The 17,583-nt window shown below is 51.0% G+C and overlaps 1 protein-coding gene across 11 annotated transcripts in view; it reads left to right on the top strand.

Annotated features, from left to right (window-relative positions):
* The window catches only part of MBNL1 (muscleblind like splicing regulator 1), a 64,322-nt gene extending 52,447 nt beyond the window's left edge, over window positions 1-11,875 (top strand). For 3 of the 11 annotated variants that reach the window (XM_033068450.1, XM_033068447.1, XM_033068448.1), the window contains 4 exons: window positions 3,410-3,445; window positions 4,132-4,226; window positions 6,013-6,131; window positions 7,058-7,132. In XM_033068450.1, coding sequence (XP_032924341.1) covers window positions 3,410-3,445; window positions 4,132-4,226; window positions 6,013-6,131; window position 7,058 — 251 coding nt within the window. In that variant the 3' untranslated portion in view covers window positions 7,059-7,132. Of the gene's footprint in view, window positions 1-3,409; window positions 3,446-4,131; window positions 4,227-6,012; window positions 6,132-7,057; window positions 7,133-8,562 lie in introns of those variants that run through there. The other 8 variants (XM_033068454.2, XM_033068451.2, XM_033068455.2 and 5 more) reach the window with 4 other exon arrangements.
* The last annotated feature ends 5,708 nt before the right edge of the window (window positions 11,876-17,583 follow it).

Raw genomic sequence — 17,583 nt, 5'->3', positions numbered from 1 at the left:
TCTCTCTTTATATTTTTCAGATAGCGGCAGTTTGAGCTTTCCAGTAATCCAGTACTTTCCAAAAAGTTTGAAAAATGTTTTTGGCATCTTGCCCTTTTTAGTTTTTCCCACTTCAAATGAGCTGGGATCAGTTCCCATTTGGGCACAGTCACCTGGAATCAGAGTTTCTCCATCTGTCCCTGTGAAACCATGGAGAGCACAGAGCTGGGAGCCCCCAGCTCCAGAGGCACAGAGCAGGGCCAGGGCAGCTCAGTGTGATCTGAGTTAAAGTGAACATTTCAGGTGCAGACACCCAAGGTGTAAATGCTCATTTGTGTTCCTAGTTACTCCAGGCAGAGTGTGCAGGAGGGCAGAACCTACACAGGGTGGGTGTGCCCAGGGTGGGTCCCTGTGGGCATCTGGGCAGGGCCCTCCTCTCTGCAGGGCACTTCACTCCTCGTGTGCTCCCACTGATGCTCCAGAAAACCTCAGACACCTCTTCTGAGCTGTAAGGCTTTGTTCTGGCTGGCTGTGTGCCAGGGATGTGGAGCACATCTGGGGAGCATCCATGCCTGGGAGTGGACACTGCCTCCAGCACACCTGGAGTGATTCAATGTTCTTCTGACATTGATATCTCCCCTCTCAACCAAAGCTCCCTCCGTGCACAGCTTCCCTCTTGAGCTGTCCCAGAGCCTTGGCTGCTGGAGCTGTCCCCAGACCAAGAGGGGAGTTCAGGGGAGTTGCAAGAAAGAGCCAGGAGCGTTTGTACTGTTGAAATAAAGGGGGTTAGTCTGCTGGGTCAGGAGGATCTGTGTGCCCTGGTGGTGTTCAAGGCTTGGTTTGGTCCCTGGGTCCTGCTGCCAGCTCAGGACACCTGGGCAGACGTGGGTGACCCTCCTGCTGTGGGTGTGCTCAGCTCTGGGTGCTCAGACCTTCGGCTGCTCCATGTTCTGGAGCTGGCTGGAGAGTGCTGCTGTGGCAGCTCAGTGACATCTGCCCTGTGCCTGTGCCATCCTGTGCCTCAGCTCCTGTGTCCCCAGGAGTGCCAGTGCAGCTGTTGTGCCCCAGCTGTGTCCCCCAGGTGACCAGAGTGTCCTTGAGATCCTCCAGAGGGAGGGCTCAGGCTGGCAGGGTGCTCCCTGTGCTGTGGTGGTGCAGCTGCAAGGGGCAGGATTGCAGCCCAGAGCCAGTGAGGAAAGGCTGCTAGCTCTGCACTGGGTTAACCCATTGTGTATTTGTTCAATTGCTACAGCTTCAGCACCACAGACTCCCTTGTTCCTGGCTGGGACTCAGTGCCCAGAGGTTTTCCTAAAGCACTTTCCTCCTGGGGCTGCTGGGCCTGTGCAAAACCACTGCTCTCCCCCAAAACACCGAGGAGGGAAAGGTCTCACACCACTGCTCACCTCCACAGGAGTGCTTGTGCTGTCTGGAGTGCTGTTTTCAATTAGGCTTTAGTAGATTGGGCAGAAGAAATAGACTGAGGGGAATAATACAAGAGAGAAAAGAAAAAAATTTAAACCAACAGCAAGCCTAGAATATTTATAAAAATAGCTTTACTGTGCTGCAGAAGTAATCTGGTTGTGAAGTTATGGTCAGTTAAATCAGAACACCCTCAAATTATAGTTCTGCCTTGTGCCAAACAGCCAGGAGACACTGAAAATGCACATTCAGTATTCGTGTGTTCTCATTAGTCAGTCAAAACTTCTGAAATGCAGCTGAATATTCAGATCATAGCAAAAATTATTTTTATTACTGGTAAGAGGGTCATATAGCATAATAACTGTGTTTGGGCATTATGCCACCCCAGCAAGTGTTCTACTTTCTGCCTCATGTTCATTTGCTTAAATTCCCTTCCAAAAACTGTGTGCACTGGTCATGATGTTAATGGAGATTGTTCAGACTGAGATGTGGAACTCTTAATTGGAAAGCTTTCCATGGCTATTTCAGAGTTGATATAAATGCCCAGCTCACATGGAGCATGTGGGCACTCCTGTGCCTGGGGTGGTGTGCTGCTGCAGCTGTGTGTGCACAGCCCTGTGAGTGGGGAGCTCTGCAGAGCCACAGCTCAGAGCTCCTCTGTACCCACTGACACCACTGAGAGCCCATCACAGCACCAAGGCAGCAGTTCCCTTACTGTTTGCACTTTTTAAACCAAGTTCTCCCTTTTTTAATCTTGCAATTGGCTTCAGCCATGGTGTGTGCCTGGGGAGCCAGCAGAGTGCCCCTCCTTTCCCCTTTCTTTGGGAATGCTGTCTCCTCCATGGCACAGAGGAGAGTCAGGAGGCAGGATGATGCCCTTGTTGCCTCACAGACACAGCAGTGACACAGAATAACCCAGCTGGAATTAACCTGGCCCACTCCTTCCCTGCACAGTGCAGTGCTCCTGAGGCTGTGCCTGCCCTGCAGTGCCACTCCCTGTCCCCAGAGCCGTGGGATGTCACACAGGCAGCACTGCCTGGCTGCCCCTGCCAGTCTGCTGGGACATTTCCACTTCAACTGCAACCTCATTCCCAGATTTCAGAGTTTATTTCAGTTTCTGCGGTGTCAGTCATCACTAACAGCGTTAATAAATGCTATCTGTTAAATTTAAAAGTAAATAATTAATTAAAAAGAGATATTCTGGAAGATCAGTATATGTCTATCATCTTGGGAGCAGAAATAGAAGATTGTGAGATCTCAAGAAAAGATTGTTGTGGAAAGCACACGTAAAGAGAATTGCCAGTTTGGTGATACTTAAAAATGATGCCAGAATGATCCTAAAAACACCTTCCTGCTCCTGGCTCTGGTTGCAGGGCAGAACTCTGCAGCTGCCTTATTGTTGTGTGGTCTGAAGGGAGCTGGGGCTGGGAGCCCAGCAGCTTAAAATACACCCTCCAAAATGTAGAACAAAAATGGGAGGAGAGGAGAGGAGAGGAGAGGAGAGGAGAGGAGAGGAGAGGAGAGGAGAGGAGAGGAGAGGAGAGGAGAGGAGAGGAGAGGAGAGGAGAGGAGAGGAGAGGAGAGGAGAGGAGAGGAGAGGAGAGGAGAGGAGAGGAGAGGACAAGGACAAGGACAAGGACAAGGACAAGGACAGCAGTTTTTCAGGCAGGCTGAGTTTGGAGTATCTCTTTTGGTCTGAGAAGAGCAGGGAAAGGACCATGCCAAGGCTGGTGTCAGAAGGCAGAAAGGTCTCAGGAGCTCTGAGATGGAGCTGAGGAAGGTTTTCCTGGCCCAGCACAGCCCCCTGCACTGCCCTGTGCCCGAGGCCCCGTTCTGATGGATCACTGTGCTGGTGTATGGTTTGATTGTGCTGACAGTTACATGCCACTGTGCCCGTAATAACCATTTTTCTTCTTTGTTCAAATGAAATTTCTAATTACACGTGTGATGGGTTGTTTTAATTCTTTTCCCTTTCCAAATCCACCTTCCTGTTGCAATGCATGATGAGCAGGCTCAATATTGTGCATGACACCCGCTACAAGTGTTGGTAGGTGCCAGCTTTGTTTCTTGATTATCTTAAACCTGTGGTGCAGCTCACAGACCCTCAAAATCCACTGCTAGATTTAACGTACAGCCCTCGTGCCAGTCCATCTCCCCGAGCTCCTGCACTAACACCTGTCAATTAAATGTGATTGTTTTATTTAATTGACATGGACACGTAGATGTTAATTTTGTACAGCAGTTTTTAATTGCACACTGTTCCTTGGTGGATTTTGACTGGACTATGAGTTCCAGTGTTTAGAAACTATCTTGTGTTAACTAAAGACTGTATCTTACCATAGCCATGTAGCTGTATTCTGTCCTTCTACAAGATTAATTTCTGTTAGCAGTAAATATTTGGGTTGAGTTTTTAAAAGCCAAAACATTTGTAAATATAAAGGCATTGAAAAAAAACCTCTCCTGTTGTTTTTCATATTGAAATGGTTAAGCTTGTTTGTGTCGATTTTCTTTATTGATGGTAACAAGCATTTTCCCCTTTTTTTTTCTCTTTCCTCTCCCTCCCTGCCCCCGGAATGCTGTCCTGCTTGGCACTGTGGTTGCATGTCACGCTCTGGCACTGATGTCTGGGGCTTCTCGCTGTGGTGCCCATGCTCAATGACCTCCCACGTGTCGCTCTGGTCCATACTGCTCCACTCTTCTGTGTGTTTGCTTATTTGATTTTCCTTCCGAAAGTTCCCATGGTGCACGGTGCTACGCCAGCCACTGTGTCTGCAGCAACAACATCTGCCACAAGTGTTCCCTTCGCTGCAACAGCCACAGCCAACCAGGTTTGCTAATTTACAGCTTTGTTCCTTACAGACAACTCGAAATCGGTGCTTTAATGAGCATGGGGGTTTGGATCTGACCTCTTGTTGGCCTACACATTCTCTCAGAGAGCTGCAGCACAGCTTAATCAGCCCTTAGCCGTGCTCCAAAGGTGCTGCAGTTCCACTTCTGATGCTAAAAATAATTGACAATAGAGTTTCTGACTCAGTCTTGACATTTATGGGCCATGCTGCTTATTTCTGCTCTCAGGGATGCAAAGAGCAAGGGATAATACACAAACCCATGATTTATTTCCATTTCTGTGGAGCCAACAGCTCCTTTCAGTGCAGAACTCAGGGAAAGCCAGGAGAGTCTTTGTGCAGAGGGGTTTCAGGTTCTTACAGTCTGAGTTTAGCAGTCCAAACATGCTCTGACTCTCCTCTTCCAAGCATAAAACAAAACCCTGTGAGCATGGGCCACACAGAAACTTCCTTGAAACCTTTGTTCCAGCCTTGTGATTCTCTTTGGAGTGGCCCATTGCTTTGCACAGAGCTCAGCTAAGAAAATGCCTGTTAGAGTCTGGGTTTATTTCTCAATAGCCAGCCCAGTCATTGCCGTGTTTGGATGTATTTCAGGAATATGAGAGTAATGCTTTACCACGTAAGTGATTAGAAGTCCTCCCAGGAAAGCCAGAACCAGTGCTCTAAAGATGAGTCCCTGGGCCAGAGGAGCTGCACCTGAGCACAGGACGCTGCCAGAAGGGCAGATTTCTGTACACCACCTGGCTGAAAGTGCAACAATAAAAACGTTTTAAAGAGCCTCCTGTTCCTCTTCTAAAAGCAAATTCTTTTTTGAGATTTACTGGGCAGTTAGTTGTCCGTGCGGTGAAGCCGTCAGTGCTGCTCTGACACGCAGGTCTTGCTGCCAGCTCGGTGGGACCACGTGTGTGCCCCTTAGAAAGGGAGCTCCAGGTTCTCCTTGGCCTTGTGCAGGTGTGGTGCTGTGCTGGGACAAGCTGTGCAGGTAAATGTCAGTGCTGAGGCAGCCTTGCCTGGCACACTGGGCTCCTGGCTCAGGGCAGGCGGCTCCTCAGGGCACCCAGGGCTTTGGCTTGGAGCCTTTGCACTTTACCTGTTGAGCACTACCATTTTGTGCTGCCCCAGCTGTACGTCCCTCGTTAACCTGTCTGCTTCCTCATCTCTCAAAAACACAATTCCCAATGACATCATTGCAGTGACACCTAGGCGTGCACATCCCGAGCCTCCAGAGGGACCTGGAGATTGTAGCATTCCAAAAGCAACCCAGGTTAGTCTGCTCAGCAGCTAGCATCTTCTTCTCTTGAGAAATGTTTGCTGAATGAACAGCTCACTCAGGGCTTTCAATTTGGCCTAAGAATTTGTGTTTTGCTAGTTCATAGGTGGGGCCACCTCTGCACATTTGCCACCTCAGCAAGCAGCCCAAAGTCTGTTAATATTGCAGATTATTGCACCAGACAGTTACCTTCAGTGTGTTTCTGTATCCTGTCTGTGTCCTGAGGGTTGAGAGAACAAGACAAGCCACAGAAAAAGTCATTATTTTTAGATCATCTCTGTGTTAGTAACTGTGCACTTCCCAGGTAGATCACAGGAAAACCTTCTGCTGCAGAGTCTGGTCATTTCATGCCTTTCCTCCCCAGAGCCTCATAACACACTTAGTGCAGTTCTGCAGCCAAACCTCCATATATACATATATACCCATATATGTATATGCCATGTGAGCAATGCTGAAGGTATTTAATGCCACCTGATGCCGTGTGCCTGCATGCCAAAGGCCAGAGATCTGCATCTGCCCGGGCTGGTGCTGAAGGTCCTGGGTCTGTTCGACAGCACTGCCCCTGATGCTGCTCCAGTGGGGTGCCACAGCCTGTCCTGCAGCAGTAGGAAAACATGGTATGAGAAGCTTTGTTCTGCTCCAAGCCCATTTCTGTGGAGTTGGCAATGCTGTGATGTGTGAGCTGCCAGGGGAGGAGAGGGAACACGGGTGGAAAAACACAGCAGGACCTGCCAGGGAGTTAGCTGAGAAAAAAAAAAACAGTTCTCTTCACTGGGCAGATTCACAGCCAGCCTTGGTGCCCATCAGGAAAAAGGGTCTTTCCAAGTGCCACAGCCCTTTGGGACAGTGCCAATCCATTCTGAGTCCTGGTCCCCAGCACAGCCCCCTGCGCTGCCAGCCCATGCCAGGGTGCACGTGTTGTCATCACTGGTGGCACTGCTGGCACTTGGCTCCCCGTGCAATCCTGGCTTTCCCAACGGGAAGCTGAGCTGGTGAGCCCTGCAGGGGAGCCCAGCGTTTTGGGAGCTGTTTCCCTGCTTGGGGAGGCTTTGCTGCAGCTGCTGGGGAAGGGCAGAGCTCTTCTCAGCTGGGGATTTTCACCAGCCATGAAAATCAAGCTCAGGGCATCGCAGGTTTGGCATTCAAAACCCAGGACAGTGACAGCAGTGAGCACTTCACAAAATCACACTGAAATGAGGCCACTGTAGAATTCAGCATCCGAGGCACTGAAAGCACAGAATTTTGTGTAGGCCAACAAAAAGGGCTATTTTCAATTACTGCACTGCATGACTTGTAGATATTAACTTCTATTTCCTGAACAACCAATAATACTTACATTTGTCCAGTAGTACTTAACCCAGTGTTTTCCAGTTGTAAGTTGCTATTGTAGCACTTCAGTTGACTTTAACTTGTAGTTATGATATAAAATCCACCAACTCACAGCTGATCCTCCCTTCCCCAAAGTGATGTTCAGTAGCAAATGCTGTGCCTCTGGGTGGGCTCATTGCACGTGTCACTCACTGTTTACATTTCTTACCTGTAGATACCCATAATATCTGCCGAACATCTGACTAGCCACAAGTATGTTACACAGATGTAGACATTTGGTCATCAAACAGTAAGTTCCCAATGTGTTGTTGCTGTATTTTTTCTTACTCTTGTGTGTGTGATTTGTTGCTGTAAGGGACAGAATGTTTTTGTTTTCTTTCTAAGAAAACCAGTGATCTCTGGGGGCAGAGGCTCTGACCCCCCTGAGGGGCCATTTCTCTCCAGGGGGAGATCCCAGTGGTACCAGGGGCCACATCATGTGTTAGTTTGTGCATGCCCACCCAGCAAAGTCAGTGTTCACAGAGGTTTATATTCTGTCTGTGACCTCAGCACTGACCTGAGCTGAGGGGCAGACTGGGGGGGAAGATGATTCCATCAGGTTCTCTTCAGAAACAATGGCTTTTAAATTTCAAAATTTGGAACCCCAGCATTTCCTGGGTTTGGAAACTGATAATTCTCCTTTGATAATTCTCCTGTTGTGAGATTCCCCCTCCCACAGCCATCCAGTCCCAGGATGGCTCCTCCTTTGTGTTACCTCCCTTTCTCCTGTACTCCATTTCTGTTTTTACTGAGTTCCTTGGCCATAATGGGATTATTTCTGAGGGTGAGGATTGGGACCCCACCCTTTGGCCACAGTGGTCCAAAATCACAGCTGGTCCTTTCAGCTGAGCATAAACATTGTTAGACTGCTGGAGGGTGGGAAGCAGGGAGGGTGGGATGGGATGGGATGGGATGGGATGGATGGATGGATGGATGATGGATGGATGGATGGATGGATGGATGGATGGATGGATGGATGATGGATGATGGATGGATGGATGGATGGATGGATGGATGGATGGATGGATGATGGATGGATGATGGATGGATGGATGATGGATGGATGGATGGATGGATGATGGATGGATGGATGGATGGTGGAGATGGATGATGGATGGATGATGGATGATGGATGATGATGGATGGATGATGGATGGTGGATGGATGGATGGATGGATGATGGATGGATGATGGATGGATGGATGATGATGGATGGATGATGGATGGATGGATGGATGGATGGATGATGGATGATGGATGAATGGATGATGGATGGATGGATGGATGATGGATGGATTGATGGATGGATGATGGATGGATGATGGATGAATGGATGATGGATGGATGGATGGATGGATGGATGGATGGATGGATGGATGGATGATGGATGGATGATGGATGAATGGATGATGGATGGATGGATGGATGGATGGATGGATGATGGATGATGGATGGATGGATGATGGATGGATGGATGGATGGATGGATGGATGGTGGATGGATGACGGATGGATGGATGGATGGATGGATGGGTGGAATGCCTCAGGTGGGACGGGACACTTCTGCTGCTGGAGGGTTCCTGCAGGGACACTGCCCCCCGTGCCACCTGAAGCTGTGGGTGGTGTGGCTGACACAGAGTCCTGGCTGTGCCGAGAACACTTTGTGCTCTTCCCTTCCCAGATGGAATCCGAGGCGAAGAGGCCGCGTTGGGTGGAAGAGGCCAAGCTCATTAGCCATAGTGTATGTAAATACTGTCCAGCAGCACTGGGAACCCCTCAGCAGTGACATCACACATTGCATGTTAACGAGACGAAGCGAGACCGTGGGACTCCACTGCACACTGTTGCCTATCTACTTTGTACATTGAATTGATATTTGTGCTGAGGTGATCTTGTCTAAGCCTGCAGCATCGTCTGCCTTTCCCGCGGGGGCAGCGCGGGCTGCTCCACAATCACGGACGTCACCGGAAAGACCGACGATGCTGGCACCACAAATCTATTATGTATTGGTACGTCTGTAGACCAAGATATAATTTTTTAAAGTAAGTTTATTTCTTTCAAGGTTTACAAATAACAAAGGTGCACCTTGTATTTAAAATTGCCATTATAGACGAGAGCGTGCATGCACAGTAATTTTTGTTTAAGAGTAATATTTTTAATGTAATAGATTGTAAGAAATGAGAAGAGAGGAATCTGACAGAGATGAATGTGCCAAGCAAAACCACAACTGTGTATATTTTAAAGCACATCAATGGCTTTAAGTACCACGTTGTTAAGGATTCTCATGAAGTGCCATAGACTGTACATCCATCGGAGTATTATTTCCGCAGTGTTATTTTCAGAACCACGTTTTCACTGACTTGATGAGTACTGATCAGTCAAAGGGCACCGTTCTGTTCCAAACCAAAGCTGTCTCAGAAATGGCCAATTGCTCCTCACAGCCAGTGGGCAGCACCACAGAGATGCTCCAGCTGTGCATAACCCTTATGGACAACATAATCTCTAAACTCTCCCGAGGCGTTGGATGTCGTATTTATGCATATTTACTGTATGAGGTGAGCTGCGAAAGGGAAAAGCCATTTCTGAGACACAGTGACAAATGTTTGAGGAACTTCTTTTGCTCTATTTATAGCCTCTGTCGCGAGTCACAAGGACTATAAATGTTTTGCAGAGATGGGTTTCACTTTAATTCATCAAGTCCCGCGTCCGCGGCGACTCTAAACAAAGACGCAGAAGCACTGACAGCAGATGCATGACAAACCAAAATAGGACAAATGAGAGGTTAATTAGTGTAGAAATTGGGTGGGCTAATACTCGGGTGAGTTTTATATGTGATTTTTTTTTTGTTCAGATTAACTGCTTATAGCCTTAGAAAGCCTTTACAAAATAAAAACAAACAAATAGATGTGCATTCAAGTTTTAAGAATGGATTCATCCAAAGGAATTCCTTTTTGTGGTTTGGATGTTGCAGCCAGTAAAGGATATTTTTGCTCTGTTCAGCCAGGGGCTGCCTGGGGCCAGGCCCCGGGCGGGCAGGGAGGGAGAGGCGCGGGTTCGGTTCTAGAACTCGCCATACTCCGAGTTTACTGCGAGTTTTTATGCTTGAGAGAGATGCTTTATAGATAAGAATGATGTGTTGATTTTCCTGATTGTACTGTACATCTATTAAAGCCTTAGATTATTACATTACGGGTTAAAACCCATACCAATGTAATTTCAATCGTGTTAAGAAAGTATAGGTGACTTCACATGTTATTGTAGTGACTTACCATAGAGAATTTACTTATTTTTTTCTTGTTAAAAGTGTAGTTTTTATTTCTTACATTTATTAGCTCGTTTTCATTTTCTATTACCAGTTGATACCATTTCAGTTCATAGAATTTTGTTTTACTAGAGTTTACTGATGACTTTTTCAAAATACAAAAAAAAAAAAAAGTAGTTTTCTTCATAACATACTCAGTTTGGAATCTACATGTAGTGTCTTATGAGTATTCGTATTATTGTTAACTAAATGATTTCTATTTTACTGATCTAATATGACAATGTAAGAATGTCAGTCATTGTTAGTTCTTGTCTAGTTTTCATTAAAAGAACAAAGATCTTTTATATGGATATCTTATAATTATATAATCATTGCTAAGTAAGAAGTTAAGTTGTTGCTATGGCAACAATCCTGGCAGACAATTGAGTAATATTTTGATGATTTATTTTGTTTGTAATTAGTTATTATGAGAAAAAAAAAATCTAGTTCCTAGATATTAGAATAAAATTTATTTTCTACTGTATCCATTTCAAATGTTAAAATATTGTTTAAATATTTTTTGAAATCCCTGAATATCAGGCCTTGTTATAAATAAGCTGCATAATCAATAGATCAAGGGACTTTTTGTTGATAATCCAAATACTCAAAGTTTACGTAACAAGAATTCTAGTGTGTGTGTGCAAACTCTTGAGGGTTGATTATGCTGCAGTTGGGACGTCGAGAGCGAAGGTTGACTTTTTGCACTTCTGTATATAGTCAAAAAAGAGAGAAACCTGTATAATAGTAAGATCTTATTTTGAATAAAAATGTCTATAATTACAAGGAGTTTTGTTAAGGCTAAATAAAATGACAGGCTGAACAAAATTGCTTGCAAAAGTGGCACAGAGTTAGCACTCCATCCCCCTTCCAAAAAGTTGCTTTGCTTTTTGTGGACAGCTTGTAGTTTGCCAGGATTTTTTCAGCTGGAAAGATCTGCCATCCTTCCGAGATCTCATGACTGACAGAAGCTCCACTGGGTCAAATCTGCCTGAAAATCATTAAGGAAAAAAAAAAAAAGGAAAAAATAAAGAAAAAAAAAAAGAAAAAAAAGAAAAAAAAATGCAGGTACTTCAGCCCATCCAGGGAATCATGGCTCAGATATTCCGTACATTATTCAAAATCTACTGCATGTTTAAAGTATCAAAATATATTAAAGATATATGCTATTCAAACCAGTTTCTGACAATTTCAGTGGTTTCTTGTTCACAAAAAAAAAAAAAAAAAAAAAGATTCTTCAAACCAGATACTGACGTTCACAGAGTTCAACCATGGACAGGCGAAGGGAGCAGCGCCCGCGGCCGCAGGCTCGGGACGCTCTCCGCTGTAGTGCTCCTGTTCTTTTAGCAGGTGGAAAAGCACCTGGGGGATCTCCCCTTCCACGGGAACCTGCTCACCCTGTGCGTGCCAAAGCTCGAGCAGGCGTGGGGCTGGCAGCTCTGAGCAATCAGTAATTAATTGATTAACGAGCTGCACTCGTTAGCGTGCGGCCCCGGCTCATCTGCTGGAAGGACGGGCGCGCTTGGGTTTGCTCCTACGTAACCACAGACTTACTTTGCTTGTAGTTGCTCCAGTTACGTACTCTGTCCTGGGCTGCAATTTGGGTTTATGCTTATTTTATTATTACTGCTATAGTTGACCTTGCTGTATGGAAAAAATAAAGTGAAATTGCCCTAATAAAAGTTCTCTCTCTTGATTATCTTTTCCTCTGCCAAGTTAAAAGTTGCTCCACTGTGTTATGTAGGCTTGAACATGTCTGAGCACTTGTGGGACTCCCACAATTTATTTAGTGCTGGGGTTTTCTGCACCAGCATGGTCCTTCCTCAGGATGTGTATTGAAATGTTCAGGATATTCCTGTTAGATCCAGGGGGTAAATAAATAGCACCAGGATGCTCTGGGTCAGCCTCAGTGTGGCAACACTTCTGGGATTCAGGGACACGCTGGGACCCCGGCCCCTCCCTCTGCAGGGAATGGGGACAGGGAATGAGGGGAGTGGGGAATGGGGGCAGAGGGAATGAGGGGAATGGGGGCGCAGGGAATGGGGGGAGTGGGGAATGGGAGCACAGGGAATGGGGGCAGGGAATGAGGGGAATGGGGGCACAGGGAATGAGGGGAGTGGGGAATGGGGACAGGGAGCTGGATGCTCAGGGAATTGGAGAACAGGGAGCTGGGGGTGCAGGGAATTCAGAGTGAAGGGAAGGAGGCGAGCACGGAACTGGGGGCACAAGGAATGGGGAGCAGAAACCTGGAGGTGCAGGGAATGGGGGTGCAGGGAATGGGGGAGCAGGGAATGGGGGCGCAGGGAAGGGAGGGAACTGGGAAGGGAGGTGCAGGGAATGGGGGCACAGGGACTGGGGTGCAACCAGGCAGAGGCTGACATTAGAGGGAGCCCTGCTGCCACGTGTTGCAGCTCCTCCCTTGGTTTCCCACCAATCACTGACAATCAGAAGTTTAGATCACATCATCACAGCTTTAACTGATTAAAGGAAACACTGCAGGGCAGCTGTTTTCCGGGGGGATTCCAGGTATCTCCTGTGACCCCCAGCACGAGGTGGCCTTTCCCAGACAGGTCTATTGGCACCATTTCCCAGCTCAGCACACTGGACATCCCATTCCTGCTGGTCCAGCATCCACTGCCCTACACCCCCTTTGCCCCATGCTCAGGATGGCACCAGCATTTCATTTATCCCCTCAGTTAGTGCCAAGGGAAAAAAAACCACGTTAAGCAGTGCCAGTGTTCAGTGCTGACAAAAAGAGCCCAGCTCGATTTTCTTCTGTAACTTCAGCGGCGGTTGCGGTGGCTCCTGTGTCCATCCCGACCCTCCCGTGTCCATCCCGGCCCTCCCGTGTCCATCCCGGCCCTCCCGTGTCCATCCCGACTCCCGTGTCCATCCTGACCCTCCTGTGTCCATCCCAGCCCTCCCGTGTCCATCCTGGGGCTCCCGTGTCCATCCCGACCCTCCCGTGTCCATCTCACCCCTCCCGTGTCCATCCCAGCCCTCCCGTGTCCATCCTGGAGCTCCCGTGTCCATCCCGTGTCCATCCCGACCCTCCCGTGTCCATCCTGGAGCTCCCGTGTCCATCCCAGCCCTCCCGTGTCCATCCTGGGGCTCCCGTGTCCATCCCATGGCTGCCGTGTCCATCCTGGGGCTCCCGTGTCCATCCCGACCCTCCCGTGTCCATCCCGACCCTCCCGTGTCCATCCCATCCCTCCCGTGTCCATCCCGACCCTCCCGTGTCCATCCCTGTGCTCCCGAGTCCATCCCGACCCTCCCGTGTCTATCCCGGCCCTCCCGTGCCCATCCCGGCCTTCCCGTGTCCATCCCGACCTTCCTGTGTCCATCCCGACCTTCCCGTGTCCATCCCGACCTTCCCGTGTCCATCCCAGCCCCTCCCGTGTCCATCCCAGCGCTCCCGTGTCCATCCTGACCCTCCCGTGTCTATCCCAGCCCTCCCGTGTCCATCCCGACCCTCCCGTGTCCATCCCGACTCTCCTGTGTCCATCCTGGGGCTCCCGTGTCCATCCTGACCCTCCCGTGTCCATCCCGGCCCTCCCGTGTCCATCCCACCCCTCCCGTGTCCATCCCATCCCTCCCGTGTCCATCCCGGCCCTCCCGTGTCCATCCCGGCCCTCCCGTGTCCATCCCAACCCTCCCGTGTCCATCGCAGTGCTCCCGTGTCCATCCCAGCCCTCCCGTGTCCATCCTGGGGCTCCCGTGTCCATCCCGACCCTCCCGTGTCCCTCCTGGGCCTCCCGTGTCCATCCCAGCGCCCCCGTGTCCATCCCAGCCCTCCCGTGTCCATCCCGGCCCTCCCGTGTCCATCCCAGCGCTCCCGTGTCCATCCTGGGGCTCCCGTGTCCATCCCGACCCTCCCGTGTCCATCCCAGCCCTGCGGGACCCTCGGGCCGGGTCTGTCCCGCGGCTCTGGGGGCTCAGGGGCTCGGAGGGTGCGGAGCAGCAGAGAGGAATCAGCAGCTCGGGAATCAGCAGCTCGGATGCCGAGCAGAGCCACCAGAAGGAGCTGCTGCCAAAGCGGCTCGGGGAGCTGCGGCTGTGACACCTCTCGGGGATGTGACACCTCTCGGGGGTGTGACACCTCTCGGGGATGTGACACCTCTCGGGGATGTGACACCTCTCGGGGGTGTGACACCTCTCGGGGATGTGACACCTCTCGGGGATGTGACACCTCTCGGGGATGTGGCACCTCGCTGCCCAGGCCAGGACAATGACAGCCAGAGGAGCAGCAATGAGAACTGTATCAGTTACGAAAAGCAAAATACGAGAATTTTGCCCCAAGGATCTCCTGGGTCTGCGGCTGAGAGGCTTTTCTAAATTGGGGGAGGATTGTGAGCCTTCAGGGAGGGAGGAACAGGAACCTGGGGAAGAGCTGGAATCACCTCTGCTCCCTGGGCAGGAAATGGCTGCATGAAGAAGGAAATAATAATTCTGAGGGTGTTTCTGCATCCAGATATTAGTAGCAATTTTTTTAAAAAGCGTATGTACTGGCTGCACAGAGGCATCACAGAGGGAAGGGCTGGAGGGGTCTGGAGCCTCAGCGTGTGCGGGTGGGAGCCGGGCCAGCCTCGGGGCAGCTCACTCGCCTTTGCTGCCCGGGGCTCGCTGCTCTTTGGGCAGACACTCATTTAACAGCCGGGGCTGCTGCCAGGATGAGCCCGGCCCGTGGTGGCCAAGGGCTCTGTGACGGTGGCCACGGGCCGGTGGCATCGCAGCCGTGAGCAAAGAGGGAAAACACGCCCAGAGTGTCACCGGCCCTGCCAGCTGCTGCTGGCCCCACTCCTCCGTTCGTGGTTTCTGGTGCAAAAAGGAAAGTGATGTGAACAGATCGTCACTGCATGAAACCCAGCTCCCAACATCTGTGCTGAAGTGATAACTTCATCCTAAAATAGAAGCACACATAGAGAGAGAAGAGGAGCAGCTCACAGGAGAGAGTTGGAGGGAATTGACGAAATCCAACTTGCCCTATAAAATTTTTGGGGGTCCCCGAGCCTCCATCAACATTCCCTCTCTGGGGTCATGCCTGCATTGTCCTCTCCCCATACCCAGTATCAGCCACTTCGTGTCTGCTCTCCAAAACGCGTCCTCGTTTTTTGGAGGACGAGTCTCTGCAGTGAGTGAGATCAGTGAGATGCACACTTGGGGTGGGCTCCCTTTCACGTGGTTTATCCCAGTTATTTTCCTTTGGAGTAGCCTCGTTTGCAGTGAACCTGCTGAGCTGGTCCCGTTCCTGTGAGCCCCCCAGGCCACCGTGACTGTCCCCTCCCGGCCGTGCCCGTGTCACAGGGCACAGGAGGATGGAGATGCTGCTGGCTGGGGCAGCTCCGGCCCGGGGTACCCGGCCAGGGCTCGGGTGCCAAACCCAGCCAGTGCACTCGGCATTCCCTGCCCTGATTCAGGCCAGATATTGGTCCAGAGCAGAGCCTGGTGTGCGAATTCTCTGCCAGAGCGGGGGCTGCTCCCCCAGGGTGGCTCCTGGCCGCCTCCGGGCACCCTCCTGCCGGGCCCGAGCCTTCTGACTCACCAGCAGGTGCATTGAGCAATCTTCTGTTTCCCAATCTGTTTTCTTTCTCAGGAATTCAGTCATCATGTTGCTTCCAGGGCAGCAAAAACGTAATCCAGCTGCGAGTTCCCACACGCGGCTCCGCTGCTCGGCAGATGTGGCAGAGCCCCCCGTTTGTCATGGGAGGGGAGCAGGGCTGTGCCCAGTGCCCACTGCGGAGCCCCGGGGCTGCCTCTGCCTCCCCTGGGTCCCATCCTGCAGCCCGAGCCACCCCTGGGCTCCTGCAACCCTGCCCAGGGTGTGCAGGGCAGCTGGGACTGGGATGGGATGGGATGGGATGGGATGGGATGGGATGGGATGGGATGGGATGGGATGGGATACAGGGATGGGATGGGATGGGATACAGGGATGGGATACAGGGATGGGATACAGGGATGGGATACAGGGATGGGATGGGATGGGATGGGATACAGGGATGGGATGGGATGGGATACAGGGATGGGATGGGATGGGATACAGGGATGGGATACAGGGATGGGATGGGATGGGATACAGGGATGGGATGGGATACAGGGATGGGATGGGATGGGATGGGATGGGATACAGGGATGGGATGGGATACAGGGATGGGATGGGATACAGGGATGGGATGGGATGGGATACAGGGATGGGATGGGATACAGGGATGGGATGGGATACAGGGATGGGATACAGGGATGGGATACAGGGATGGGATGGGATACAGGGATGGGATACAGGGATAGGATGGGATACAGGGATGGGATGGGATACAGGGATGGGATACAGGGATGAGATACAGGGATGGGGCTAACCCCATGCCCTGAGATGCCCTAAAATGCAGGAGCAAAGCAGCACCCAGCGTTAGAAACAGCCAGAGCCCTACTGTGAGTTCCACGTGCCTCTCCCGTGTCATTCCACATTCACCACTGGAACGTGAGCCTTTCCTGTTTCCTGGACATTTCCTGGCATTTTGCATTTTCCCCTTGCAGTGCTCCCCTCCCTGTATCTGCCAGCCCCCCTCTGCCCAGTGGTCAGTGCCCCTGCGGCCAGCCGGACACATGGCAGGGGAGGGACACACTTCCAACCCTTTCCCCCTTTTCCTTTCCTTCCCTTCCCTCCTTTTTATCCCCCCACAGTCCTGGGCGATCGTTGGTGACGCTGCAGTTTGAAGGTTCCCACTCGTAACAGATGGGCACCATTTTCTGGTACTTGGTTTGTAAATCCTTTCCCAGTGCAGTGGGCATTAACGATTACACAAATGAAATTGCTGCTTTCCAAGGGGCACCAGCTCAGGCTCCTGCAGGCCGGGAGGGGCCCGGCAGCCTGTCCGTGACTGCTGTGACAGCACTCTCGGGCAAACAGAATTTGGTGATCATTTTTTCAACCCTCCCATCCTCCCCTTCTGAGCCGAAGCCTCGTTCAGGGGAGAAATCTGTTAAACCCAGCGCATGGTTTCTCGCAGCCTTGCTCCAACGCAGTTTGCAGTGGGAACAGGAAGAAACGTGTCAGCAGCTTCGTGTCTCTTCTTGCCTGGAGCAGGTCCCGTGCCAAGCCGGGAGTGCCTCTGCCAGAGGCGCTGCCGCAGCTCTGGGGATGCTGCGGGACCAGCCCGAGATGCTGCCCGGCCCCTGGGGCCGATCCGGGCTGTGGGGGCAGCGGGAGGGGAGTCAGCGCCGCTGCTGCTGCTCCGGGGGAGGCCGGGCTGTCTGCTATGCCAACCCTGAACAGATCCAGCCCCGGGAGCGGATCCAGCCCCGGCACAGCCCCGAGCCGCTGCGGGAGCTGCGAGCGCCGGTACCGCTGCCCGGTCACCCCGGGGCACTGCCAGCCCAGCCCCGGTACCGCTGCCCGGTCACACCGGG

Source organism: Catharus ustulatus, chromosome 10 (assembly GCF_009819885.2).
Source record: "Catharus ustulatus isolate bCatUst1 chromosome 10, bCatUst1.pri.v2, whole genome shotgun sequence".
Lineage (NCBI taxonomy): Eukaryota > Metazoa > Chordata > Aves > Passeriformes > Turdidae > Catharus > Catharus ustulatus.
This window is presented reverse-complemented; position numbering and strand designations above follow the sequence as displayed.